Source organism: Setaria viridis, chromosome 3 (assembly GCF_005286985.2).
Source record: "Setaria viridis chromosome 3, Setaria_viridis_v4.0, whole genome shotgun sequence".
NCBI classification, from domain to species: Eukaryota; Viridiplantae; Streptophyta; class Magnoliopsida; order Poales; family Poaceae; genus Setaria; species Setaria viridis.
Genome location: NC_048265.2, coordinates 1,042,762 through 1,053,891, shown reverse-complemented (window position 1 = coordinate 1,053,891; position 11,130 = coordinate 1,042,762). Strand labels below are relative to the sequence as shown.

Below are 11,130 nucleotides of genomic sequence, written 5' to 3'. Positions count from 1 at the left end.
GAATTTTGTAATTTACAAAAAGCAAGCCAGAATACCATTGATGATGTGACGAGCGATACGAGGGCCCTTTTCGAACAACGAAAGAAAAACTAGTTTAATTCCGGCAGAGAAAAGATAGAAATTCGTCCTCCCAAATCCAGTTGTAAATCTTATGAATTCAGAACCCACAGGCCTTTTCTTTTGTTTATTTTTCCTCTACGAACATGCTGAAGATTTGTACACGCATCTGACCTACGCAAACGTTGTTCTTCTTCCCTTGCTCACGGCATGATCGATCGATCGATCTGCCGGACCACCTGATTGACCTGCCTTTGGCAAAGCGAAGGAACAAAGCTAGCTCAGAACTGGCGCTTCTGCAGCAAGCTACTACAGCATAACAAGAGACAGCCTTGCAGAACCGTCGGGCTTGCTTACGTTGTTAATGCTGCGGATTCAGCTAATCTCACGTGATTTAGACAGCCGGCGTACGTCGTAGTTGATGTTAATCTGGCTAGGCACACGCCGGCCGTCAGGTGGTCAGGATGAGCGAGGGCGAGGCGAGACCCTTCACATCGGTGTCCGGGGTGGGATCACGTCGGCAGGTCGGTCTCGGTCGCCGGCCGGCTGCACTGAATGCACGCATGGCCGGTCGCCATCGGCGACCCTTCTGCAGCAGCGCCAGCGCCTCGCCTGTGTGCCGCTGTCGGGCGATAGCAACGGCGACAGCCGCTGATAATTCGGACGAGGTGCAGGGTGACAGCTGCGGCTCAGCGTGCCGTCCCGTTCCGTGTCCCGGACATCAGGGCCATGGAATGCAGTTCATCACAAGTTCAGTATGGCCCCGTTGCGAACGCGGTGTATCGCAACGCACTCTACAGTAGCGTGAGTTTTTCTTTTTGGCCACCCCGAAGGAGAGAGCGAGAGAGAGGGAGAGACGGTGACGAGACAGGCCGTGTACGCGTAGCGTCTCGGCTGGTTGACCGCGCCTGCCGACGTGCCGGAGATGGAGCTCGATCCCCGCCGGCATCTCTCGGTCCAGCACGGCCATCCCGAGTCCTCTGGGATCGGCGAAACGGCTGTGCGCGCACGCAGCGACTGCTCGGTGGTGATGCTGATCCGACGCGCGATCGGCATCCACCACCACCCGTGGATCAGCGGCGGGTGACGTTGGTGAGTTTGGTGGTGGGCGGCGGCGTTGGGGGCAGGAAGAATCTGGAAGGCCTGCCGCTGGAACCCAACAAATCCGTGCCTCCATCCATAGCAAATAAGCAGTGCTTTCGTTGTATTCTACTCCTGCTAATCAAAGGTAGGAGTAAATTTTTTTGGAACATCTGGTGAATGGCGAGTGGTTAGTGGTTAACCTAAACAAAGCTAGAGCGCTAACGGTTAGGTAAAAGACTTGTTCTGTCTGGAACGTTTGGCCTTTGACCATGCTCGGCTGATCTGGATCCGGCGAAATGCGGTGATCTGGGAAATGCATTGTTTACTTGAAGGAGTTGACGAGCCAGAGGGCAGATGGCTGGGCCGGCCGTGTGTACGCACTGCGCTGTCCCGAGTTCCATGACCATTTGTAGCCGGATCGGGGAGCTCAAATCCAAATCCAATCATGTGAGGCTGCTGCACTGTCAGATGAGAAACAGTGCTCGTGACAGGGCCTGCCGACGCTTGCGAGTCCAAATTGTTTATACTTCCACAGAGTACGTACGTATTGCTCTCAATTTTTCTTTTCCCTGAAGGATTATGTTGGTCTGGCACCAAATTATCAAAGAAGAAAGCCATCCATAATCCAGATGGATTAGCCGAAAAGTGGAAGCTAAAATGATTACTGGGAACAGCGAGGTCCAACAGCGAATGAGGCTGCTGGGTATGGCGCACAGCCACTCACCTCGCCACCGGTTGGTTGGTCGGTCCCTCCCGTGGACGATCCCTTTCCTTCCCTTCGCAATCACACGGGAGAGCCTGTCGATTACCACAAATTACTACTCCTGCCGTCTACAGTAGTGGTAACATTTTGGGAGTTTCCTTTCCCTAGGTAGAAAACGCAACTTACCATCGCCATCAACAACGCAAGGAGATGTAAATACTCGATTTACTTTCCTTAAATTAAATTTTAACCAATTCAGTTAAGTTGTAAATAACAAATCAGGAAAAGAATAATCCAGTTCAGAGCAAATCCACAGAACCCTCCCCCCAATAAATAGCCGCGGCACCCGCTCCACTCCCCTCTCCTCCCTGTCCAGCGCCTCCTCCCATTACTCGCGCCGCGACGGCGACACGCGACACCTCCTCCTCGCGCTCGGCTCGTCTCGCCCTCCACCACCTCCCCGCCGCCCAGCCCAGCACAGCGTCCAGCCGCCATGCCGTCCGCCTACGCCTCGCGGCACCGCGGCAGTGGCGGCGGGGGTATGTCCACGACCACGGTGCTCGCGGCCAAGGTGGCGTTCGCGTCCGCCGCGCTGGCCGCGGCCGCGTCCTTGGCGCGCCTCGCCGTCCCGCAGCTCGTGTCCGTGGCCGGCGCCGTGCTCCCGCGCGCGTGGGCCGTCGCGCGCTTCTGGCTCGTCCCGCCCTACCTCTTCGTCACCGTGCACCTCATCATCCTCGTCATCTGGAAGCTCTCCGACCACAAGCACTTCCAGCAAGCGCAGGCGAACCAGCACAAGGACCCCTGGCCGGTCGCGCAGCACACGCCGCACCCGCCGGCGGCCTCTGTCCCCGCCGCCGAGGTGGCTTCCCCCGCCGTCAAGGCCAAGGAGGAGTTCGACGCCGACGCCGGGTACGCCGGCCACCTGGAGCACGAGTTCTCCCCGGACTCCGGCGGCGGCGAGTCCTGCGTCACCACGGAGTCCGACGAGGACGCCTCTTCCTCCCCGTCCTACGTCACGGACTCGTGGCGCAGCATGGCGCCGGCGCAGGAACGCGCGGTCCTCGAACGGGAGCTCTCGCTGCCGTCCCAGTCCGTGGACTGCGACGGCGACGGCGACGACGACATGGACGCCATGTGGAAGGCCATCATGCAGAAGACGCGCCCGGCTGCTGCCGCGGCACCAGCGCCGGCGTCTCCCCCTCCCGCGCAGCGATCGCCGCAGCGGCCGCCACCGAGGGCGCGGGACCCGTCGCTCGGCGCGGAGGAGATGAACCGGCGGTTCGACGACTTCATCAAGAAGAACCGCAACTCCTTCGGGCGGCAATAGGCGCCCTCCGATCCGACCCACCCTCCCCGCCGCCGCCGTACGATGCGTATATAGACACATGCATCTTTGGTTTTTCATCTTGGTGTGCCTCCGAAGAGATCGCCGGAGCGGAGGGAGGCGGGTCAATCCCAATCGCCATGCTTAGGTAAAATTATTAGTGATTGATCTCCTTGGTGAAACAGTAATAAAAATCCCTTCTTGGTTAAGATTAGTCGGCTGCTTGGTTAGCCGGAATGAGTTGTCGTTTGCGTGTCCGGAGGTTGGCGACGCATTGGCGTGGCTGCTTTCCGTAACAAAGCAAGAAATTGGTCGGCTTCTGCTCTAGCAGTCCGGTCCACTTCTTTCATCTTTCCCTTTCGGTGCCATCAGGATCTAACTGTAGATGCATGCTTTGCTTAGTGCTGACTACTACTAATGGACATTCCTGCGAGTGCAAACGAATAATTAGTCAAAATTGTCTGTCAAAAGGTGTATTCTGAAATCTGAATCTTCAGTGATAGATGGAAGCAACAGATGTTTTCAGTAAACTAGAAAGCTATGCAAATCATTGGCTGTAGACCAAGTTATATGTCCCCTGATGGCACTAAAATCAGCAGAGCAAGATTTCTATTTTCAAAGAAAAAAGATGCCTGCAGTATGCTTCGTCTTGAACAAGTGACCAAAACAATGGAACTGACGAATTTGTCTCGATCCTTTCTGGAATTTGCAGGCTGCGAACGTTCTGGATGGATTATTGGATGGAGGTGCTGTGGGAGTAGCTAGAGATGACCTTAATGCGCTGAAATGATGGTTTGAGTTGGTACCTGGCTGTTAGGTTCTCCTTTTCAGTTGTTGCCCTTGCTAGCCTGGCATTTGTTCTTCTCCTTCCCTTCCTTTTCTACAGCTCTTTTACTGATTATAACAGCGCTAATTGTGCAAGTTCATATATGGTGCTAATACTGGTGAAGTAGTGGATGTGCCTGTGATTATCTATGAACTGTTGCTACCACATGGGGTGTGTTTTGTGTGTGTGTGTGTGTGGGAATGTGGGATAGAGAGAGCCACAGCCTGTTCATGCCACTACCTTTGCTCCATGATTCTTTCTTATTTTCATGGAATGGTCATTAGATGGCTCCTGTTCAGTGTTGCTACAGTGTGTTCATAGCCACTGTTTTTGTCTGAAGTGAACAGTCAACAATTCTTGAAAGAAAAACTTAGATGCATGTGCTACTGTTGATCAAAACATCACATATGCATCCAGATGGCAAGTCACAACTGTGAGAGGAAAGGATTTGTTTTGCCCTGATGTTCCTCTTTCTTCCTCACACACCGCTCCTTTTCTACGCTCCTCCCATGTGTGACGAAACGGGTAACGACAAACAAGTCATCGTGGTGGAAATTCATTGAGACGCAAGGGATCAGAGACTGCTTTCTTGAATCGCAAAGGCTGCAAACCTGATATGATAACCAACTTGGAGAGTCTGTTGGTTGGGCACAGGCACAGGCATGATGCCCGGAGAACATTTCCAGCTTCCATTCTGCAGATATTCAGTAGCTACCTAGCAGTAGTAGACTAGTAGTACGTATGCGTACTTTGCTGTGAACTCTGAAACTCTGCAGTATTGCTTTCAGTGACATGCAGAATAGAATCTGTTCCTGATGAGTAGAAATCAGTTCTACTTGATGTCCTATTCAGGGACTAAATTCTGATTGTTTTCAACTTTCAAAGGTTGTAATTTGTGCAATACTAGGTTGCTTGCCTTCCAATAATTTCCTTTGGATATTACAGGAGATATGCTTTTTTTTCGAGAATACGCAGGAGAGCTGCGTATCTTTGTATTAAAAAGAAGAAACGATGGAACGTTAGTTACTAACAGGAGATATGCTTGTACTGTACATGGCGAACGATTGTGAATTTACTTGAGAGATGAGGCAGAAGTGGAGCGCGTGTCCCTTGTGCCCCTGAAAGTGGCATCCGAACTGCTTCAAGAGCATGGCTCTTCACATCGCACTGCGAAAAGGGCCATATACTGAACCATCCCTTCTACAAGCACAACTGCATGATTGTGATTCGGTGAAGCAGGGTTGCAGGGCAAGTCATTGCTTTGCGTGAAAGGCAGCAGCACCAACGAGTCCCAAACCACCACCCCTCCATCGCAATTTCGAAAGCGCATTTCGCGTTTCATCCTTGTCATCCACAGTCAACTTATCCATCAGGATTCAGATCTGTATGGTGGATTCTTTCCCCTGCAGCTCCCCTAGCCTGCACAATTCCATGGGCTGCATCCATCTCAACATCAAAAGGAGTAGATAGATGCACTCACATTTGTAAAGGCTAGGTACACCCCCCCCTCCCCCCCCCCCCCCCCCCCCCCCCCCCCCGAGACCTGAGTTGCTAGCTAGTTTCCTACTACCTCTAGACAAGATGTCACAAACTCTGATGATCATGCATCTTCAGACAATCTCATCTGGCAGCAACACCTGTGCCATGGATGCATGGACAAGTCCTTGTTTTGTGGCTGCCCTTTTGTTTAGAGACTCATAGCTAGGGTCATAGGGCCTCTTCCTAGGCTTCAATTATGACACTTAAACTATCCCTGAAACAGGGTCTAATCACCACTTCCACTGACCCTGCAACAACATCAGAGTACTGTTATGGTGGTTATGGTGACATGGCAACCACTTCCATGGAGCATCTGCAGAACATTTCTGCATGGATGGCTTTCAGCTTCTGCTGCACACGCCTGCACCTGTGGTCCTCATGTATGCCACTCACCACCCAGAAGTGTATGCTTGCTGTATATATGCATATATACATATATATGCTGCTGATCGCCACATTTGTTTTTGGAGGGCAATGCGACCTGCAATCTGCCGTGCTTGTTGTATCTGTAGCTGCCGCGCTCGGCTGCGCCTACCCTGTCCGGCTGAAAGGGACGGCCGGGGCAAAGTGCAGAGAACAAGGCCGGACGCGAGACGAGTCCATGAGCAACGGCCTCGGCGTGATGGATGCATCAGGCCGGCCGGCCAGCAGGAAGCGGCGGGGCCATGACTGGTGTGAGGTTCCTGAGAGAAGCATCGGCAAAAGCGCCGTCGCCGCCGGCCCCCACCGCCGCCGGCCTAGCTAGGCTTGTCGCCATCCGCCGATGCATCGAGCCCCCTCCCGCTCGTGAGCACGTCGTGTTCGATCGTGTCATGCACTAATCAAGTGAGGAAACAATCATCATTAGCTATCAGAAGGTATGTTTCAGGGGACCGAAAAGAAGGTTATCTGCGGGTACAGGAAACTGTTAAAATGGCACAAGACGAGAAACAAGTTTTGGACATTGGTTGATGCATGCGTGACTTCTGAAAAAGGGGGCAAATGTTGGGTGAATTTGGAGGCAGAAAAAAATCACTGTCAAGGTTACTAGAGAGAGCAAATCGTCCTACACGTTTGGTAGGTGCAGTCGTTGTCAGGCCAGGTATGCGTGATGTTGCCCCAACCACAAGATTGCGTACTTGTCAGGTTGATACCTGGATTAGATTTGGGTCACCATGAGTTAGATTTTTTTCCTGGCTTGATCCGACTCTTAACAGCTAGTCAGGCGCCCTGGTCCAAGTGCAAGTGATGATGAGTGATGAGGTGTGCAAGCTCTGGTTTGGTAGAGCTTCGGCTCCTCCCAAAACGGTTTCGGCTCCAGCTACTTTGGTGGAGTGACTTCTCTAGTGGAGCTGAAGCCATTTTGCAAAACGTTTGGTAAAACGGCTTTTTAATGATAATATGGGTAATTATAATCACTTAATGGTTGGAAGGAGAGAGGAGAAGCTGGTGAAGCCCCTTTTTTTACCCCTCTATAGTATAAGCTGTTTTGCGGCTTTTACACGACTTTGATGGTGGAGCCGTTTTGAAATTATCTTTTTAGTAGTGCTTCACCAAAAATTGGTAGAGAGCCTACCAGAAGGTTAAGAGGTCATTGTTTTAAGTTTGCTTCGCTGGACCGGACCATCGGAGCCACGCTAGTCTTTTGCAGATTCGTGCATAATCTTGTTACGTTCCCAAAAAGTTGTAAGAGCGTGGCCATGTTGGTCGCGTCTCTTCTTGTCGGTTTGATGAATATGGCCACGTTGTCAGCGTACATTGATGCTTGGAAGTGCGCCACCCTCCCCCTAGTTTGCTGAGACTACAAGAAAAACCTCCTCTAGATATGTTTTCTTTGCTACGTTTTTGAAAGCATGTCTACATCTTAAGCGGTTCCAATACTAGAAACGTTTGTTGACACGTTATCAAGAAAACGTATCTACATCTTCAAAGGTTTCACTACTAGACATGATTGTTGACACATTTTAATCAAAACATATCTACAAAGTGCTTAATACGGTTCTTTGACACGTTCTAGAACGTATAAAATTTTTCATCGAGGCCTAAAGCGAGATTTTACGTGGGCTTGATCGTTCAAAACAGATCAGTATCTCACGTTATCTCTCGTGTAAAAAAAACTGCACATCTCTTCTCTCCCATCCTCAACGTCACTGCCCGTTTCCGAGATCCGGAGAGGGGCACCGTCTGGCCGGCCCCCGGCTGCCGCCCCCCCGCCGCCGGCGCCCTTCCCCGCCGACCCCCGAATTCCGCCCCCGGCCCCGCCCGCATCCGGCCGCACACAGGGGCACACGCACAGCCACCCCACCCGCGCCACACACGCACACGGGCACACCCGCCCCCGGCCCCGCCGGCGCCCCCTGCCCCCGGCCGCCGCCGCCGGCGCCCGGCCCCGCCGGCCCCCAGATCCCACCCCTGGCGCCCGGCCCCCGCCGCCGGCGCCCTTCCCCGCCGCCGCCGGAGATCCCCCGCCGGCCGCAGCCCCCCGCCGCCGGAGATCCCCCGCCTGCCGCCGTTCACAAGGTATGTTCTCCTGCGCCTGTAGGTTGCTTTCGCCCGTCAAGAACAGTACTGAGATTAGTTGGGCATGCAGTACAATTGGTGCCAAGAAAATTAGCTCCCGTGTAATTGAAGGGAAAAGGGCCCAAATCTCGCGCAGTTTGCGGTCGGTTTCTGGTATCATGAGTGTCTGATCTCTTTTTTTTTTCCCGAATATGAGGGTGTGATCTCCTGCACACCTGGAGAAGAAGACATCATTAGGAAATACTCGAACACAGTGCCTTCTTTTTGTCAATTTCTGAACCTGAGGTGATTTCTGCCGTAATCATCATTTCATAGGCACACAAACCACTGGGTCAGTTTGATTCTAGCACACATTAGCAGTATCTCCTGCGCCCGTCAAGAACAGTATTGCGCAACAGTATCTTTTACTATTCCTGTCATGCTGAGGTTAAACTAGATGTTATTAGCAGGGCAAATCATGCTGTAGGTTGCTTGCGTTGCTGTCTTGCCTATCTTCAATTCGCATACTGAAATATAGATGATGTGTGTCGCGCAGTATAGGCTTTTGGTACCTTCTTTTGCTTTATGAATGGACATTTTTGCATCTGCTCCAGTATTGATTTAATTTGTTCTTGCAAAACAATTTGATATTACCTTAGAAACAATGGTGTTTTTTTCTTCTAAATATACAATGCTATAACTGCCTCTGTTTCATGTTTCATGTATCTTTCATGAGAAATCGAATTTGACATGTCAACTTGTGTGGCTTGAAGATTATTAAGAAAAAATAAGGTGGCAAAGCAGCAGTCTGACTTCAATGGATGGGTTTCTGGTACCCTATCACAACTTCGTAACCTCCCAATTCGCCTATTGTAATTGTTGCATGGTAATATATACATATATTTTGCAATTCAGGAATGAACTCTTTTTTTTGGCTTTCAGCTTTGAGCCTAGAACATAGACTTACACCTCATTACTATTGGTTGAAAACTTTAGAATTTTGAGATTTTTTTTGGAAACTTGTAATTCTGCTTTACGCAGAAAAACCATTTTGTACCCCATAATAAGATATATAAAAACAACAAATGCATTGACAGTTTTTCTTAAGACAATGCAGTTCTGTTCTGATATATCTCCCTCATTCAGCATAACATTACTCCTTCTTTTTCTCCCAACTCCCCTGCCCAAAAAAAATTAACCATTTTGGTGATTTGTCCATACAAAGAAAAGCGTGTTTATTACAAATGAGCTGCAATAGCACTACTGCTACAGTGTTTGGATATGATTTTATCTGTAGCTCATACGGCACGGCAATAGCTGTCTTGCATATAACAGATGTCCATACTAAGGGAATTTCTGGTCTTGTGTTTCTAGTTTTATGTTACATGTTAAAAACTATGATGTGATCAATAATTTAGCTCCAATTTACTGATTATGGTCTTCAAATTAGTTGCCACATATCTTGTTTACAACCTCATGTTACCAATCCTTTTTTTTTTGTTACAGCATGCTGCATCTTTGTTTGACAATTCACTTGTTCTCTAGGGGTGTGAGATCTGCATATACACAATTACTAGCTATATTACTGCTAGCTCCGAGCTACTGTTATTGAGAATGGGTATAACAAGGAAGAAATGAAAATGGCGAAGGAGACCAACAAATTTGGGTTCGTCCTTGTGGTCCTATTGGTCTAAACAACTTCCTATGAAGTCTGCATTACTCTGTCAAACTTTTCTCTCATTGTGATAATTTGAGAAAATATAATTTCCTTCTATCTGTTTGGTCCATTGCTACAATGACATGGATGTGAAAGTAACTACGACTTGCATACAGGTTCCTGTGATGTACTGATGTGTGTGCACATGTTGAAAGTGTCAATCTATAGTTTGAAAAGCTACTCGATGAGGTTGGTATCTGCATATGTGCTAACTAGCATTAAAACTTATTCTCTTTTGTCGCTATTTGCGCTAAGTGGATTGATCCTTGGAATCTGCCACTTTGTCATTTGGATAGGTGATTTTATCTGAACTTGGCTATTTGTGAATGTGGCAGAAAAACAAATTGGTTATATTTGTGTTGTGGTATAATATTGCAACTTCTAAGCTTGTGTGGCTGTGTGTAGAATAAGTGTGGACTTCTGAGTATAATATTGCAATCATTAAAAAATAACCTTCACTTCTATCGCTAGCTAAGCCTTTTTTTCTAAATTCATGACAGAAATATGTGTGGTTGTATTTTCTAGAACTTTTATTGAATTTATTTATTTATTTATTTTGCAGGATCATAGAAGCATGTCAATAAACATAGGCGAAGATAGATTGAGAATCGAAGAGAAGTGTCTGTCTGCTTGTGCAAAGCTTTTTAAATAGAATTAGAATGCAATGTGTAAGTTTTAAGGGAATATGTAATATCTAAATGTATGGGGATGATTAATTTTGTTGCTAACTCTATTGCTCTAATATTAAATGAATACATTTCATGTACTTTTTCATCCGTACTATGGTGTCCAAAGTAAATATGGTTACGCATGTATTATATTAGAAAATAGTTCCTGAAACTGTTAGCATTGAGAAAGAAAAATACAAAGAGCGCATCAACTTTGCTTAATTTAAAATGTCTATAAGGCGTAGATACGTAATTCACCATATCTGCGAAGCGTTTCATGTCTACTACGAGACACGCTTAGCACTGTCTTTAGAAAACGTCTCATGTCGGGTAGACACACTTGTCACCGTCTCTAGAAAGCGTCTCTTATCTTGTAGACACGTTTGACAAAACATGTTTACAGTTCTTGACACGGTCCATGGGGAGACGCTCCAGACATGCTTTAGTGAAGCGTATCTATAATTCACTAGAGATGAAATAAAGCGTATCTAATCTAAAAATAAAACGTATCTAGAGGGGGTGTTTCTTGTAGTCTGCCTCTGTTGCTCGATTGAGTAGTTTGTGGAGGGGGTCTATGGCCAATATGAAGAGCATCGGCGACAGGGGATCTCCCTACCGCAGGCCTCTGCCGTGGAGGATTGGCTCCAGGGGAATGCCATTCAGTAGTATCTTGGAGAAGGAGGTGGTGAGAGTACTTGAGAAGGAGGTGGTGAGAGTAGCCGCGATCCAGTTCCG

The 11,130-nt window shown here is 48.8% G+C and overlaps 1 protein-coding gene and 1 long non-coding RNA gene across 5 annotated transcripts; both read left to right on the top strand.

Moving 5' to 3' along the window:
• The first annotated feature begins 2,194 nt into the window (after positions 1-2,194).
• On the top strand, positions 2,195-4,296 carry LOC117846842 (uncharacterized). The gene is made up of 2 exons (XM_034727941.2): positions 2,195-3,315; positions 3,880-4,296. The coding sequence occupies exon 1, from the start codon at positions 2,337-2,339 to the stop codon at positions 3,168-3,170; it is 834 nt and encodes a 277-aa protein (XP_034583832.1). The 5' UTR covers positions 2,195-2,336; the 3' UTR covers positions 3,171-3,315; positions 3,880-4,296.
• A 3,351-nt stretch (positions 4,297-7,647) lies between these two features.
• On the top strand, positions 7,648-10,503 carry LOC117850541 (uncharacterized). Of its 4 annotated transcripts, none has more exons than XR_004639305.2 (4): positions 7,648-8,031; positions 8,784-8,896; positions 9,556-9,916; positions 10,290-10,503. It is a non-coding gene; the product is annotated as an uncharacterized lncRNA (long non-coding RNA). The 4 variants fall into 4 exon arrangements; XR_004639303.1 differs by lacking the exon at positions 7,648-8,031 and having other exon boundaries at positions 8,038-8,896; positions 9,556-9,676; positions 9,844-9,916; XR_004639302.1 differs by lacking the exon at positions 7,648-8,031 and having other exon boundaries at positions 8,038-8,896.
• Positions 10,504-11,130: the final 627 nt, after the last annotated feature.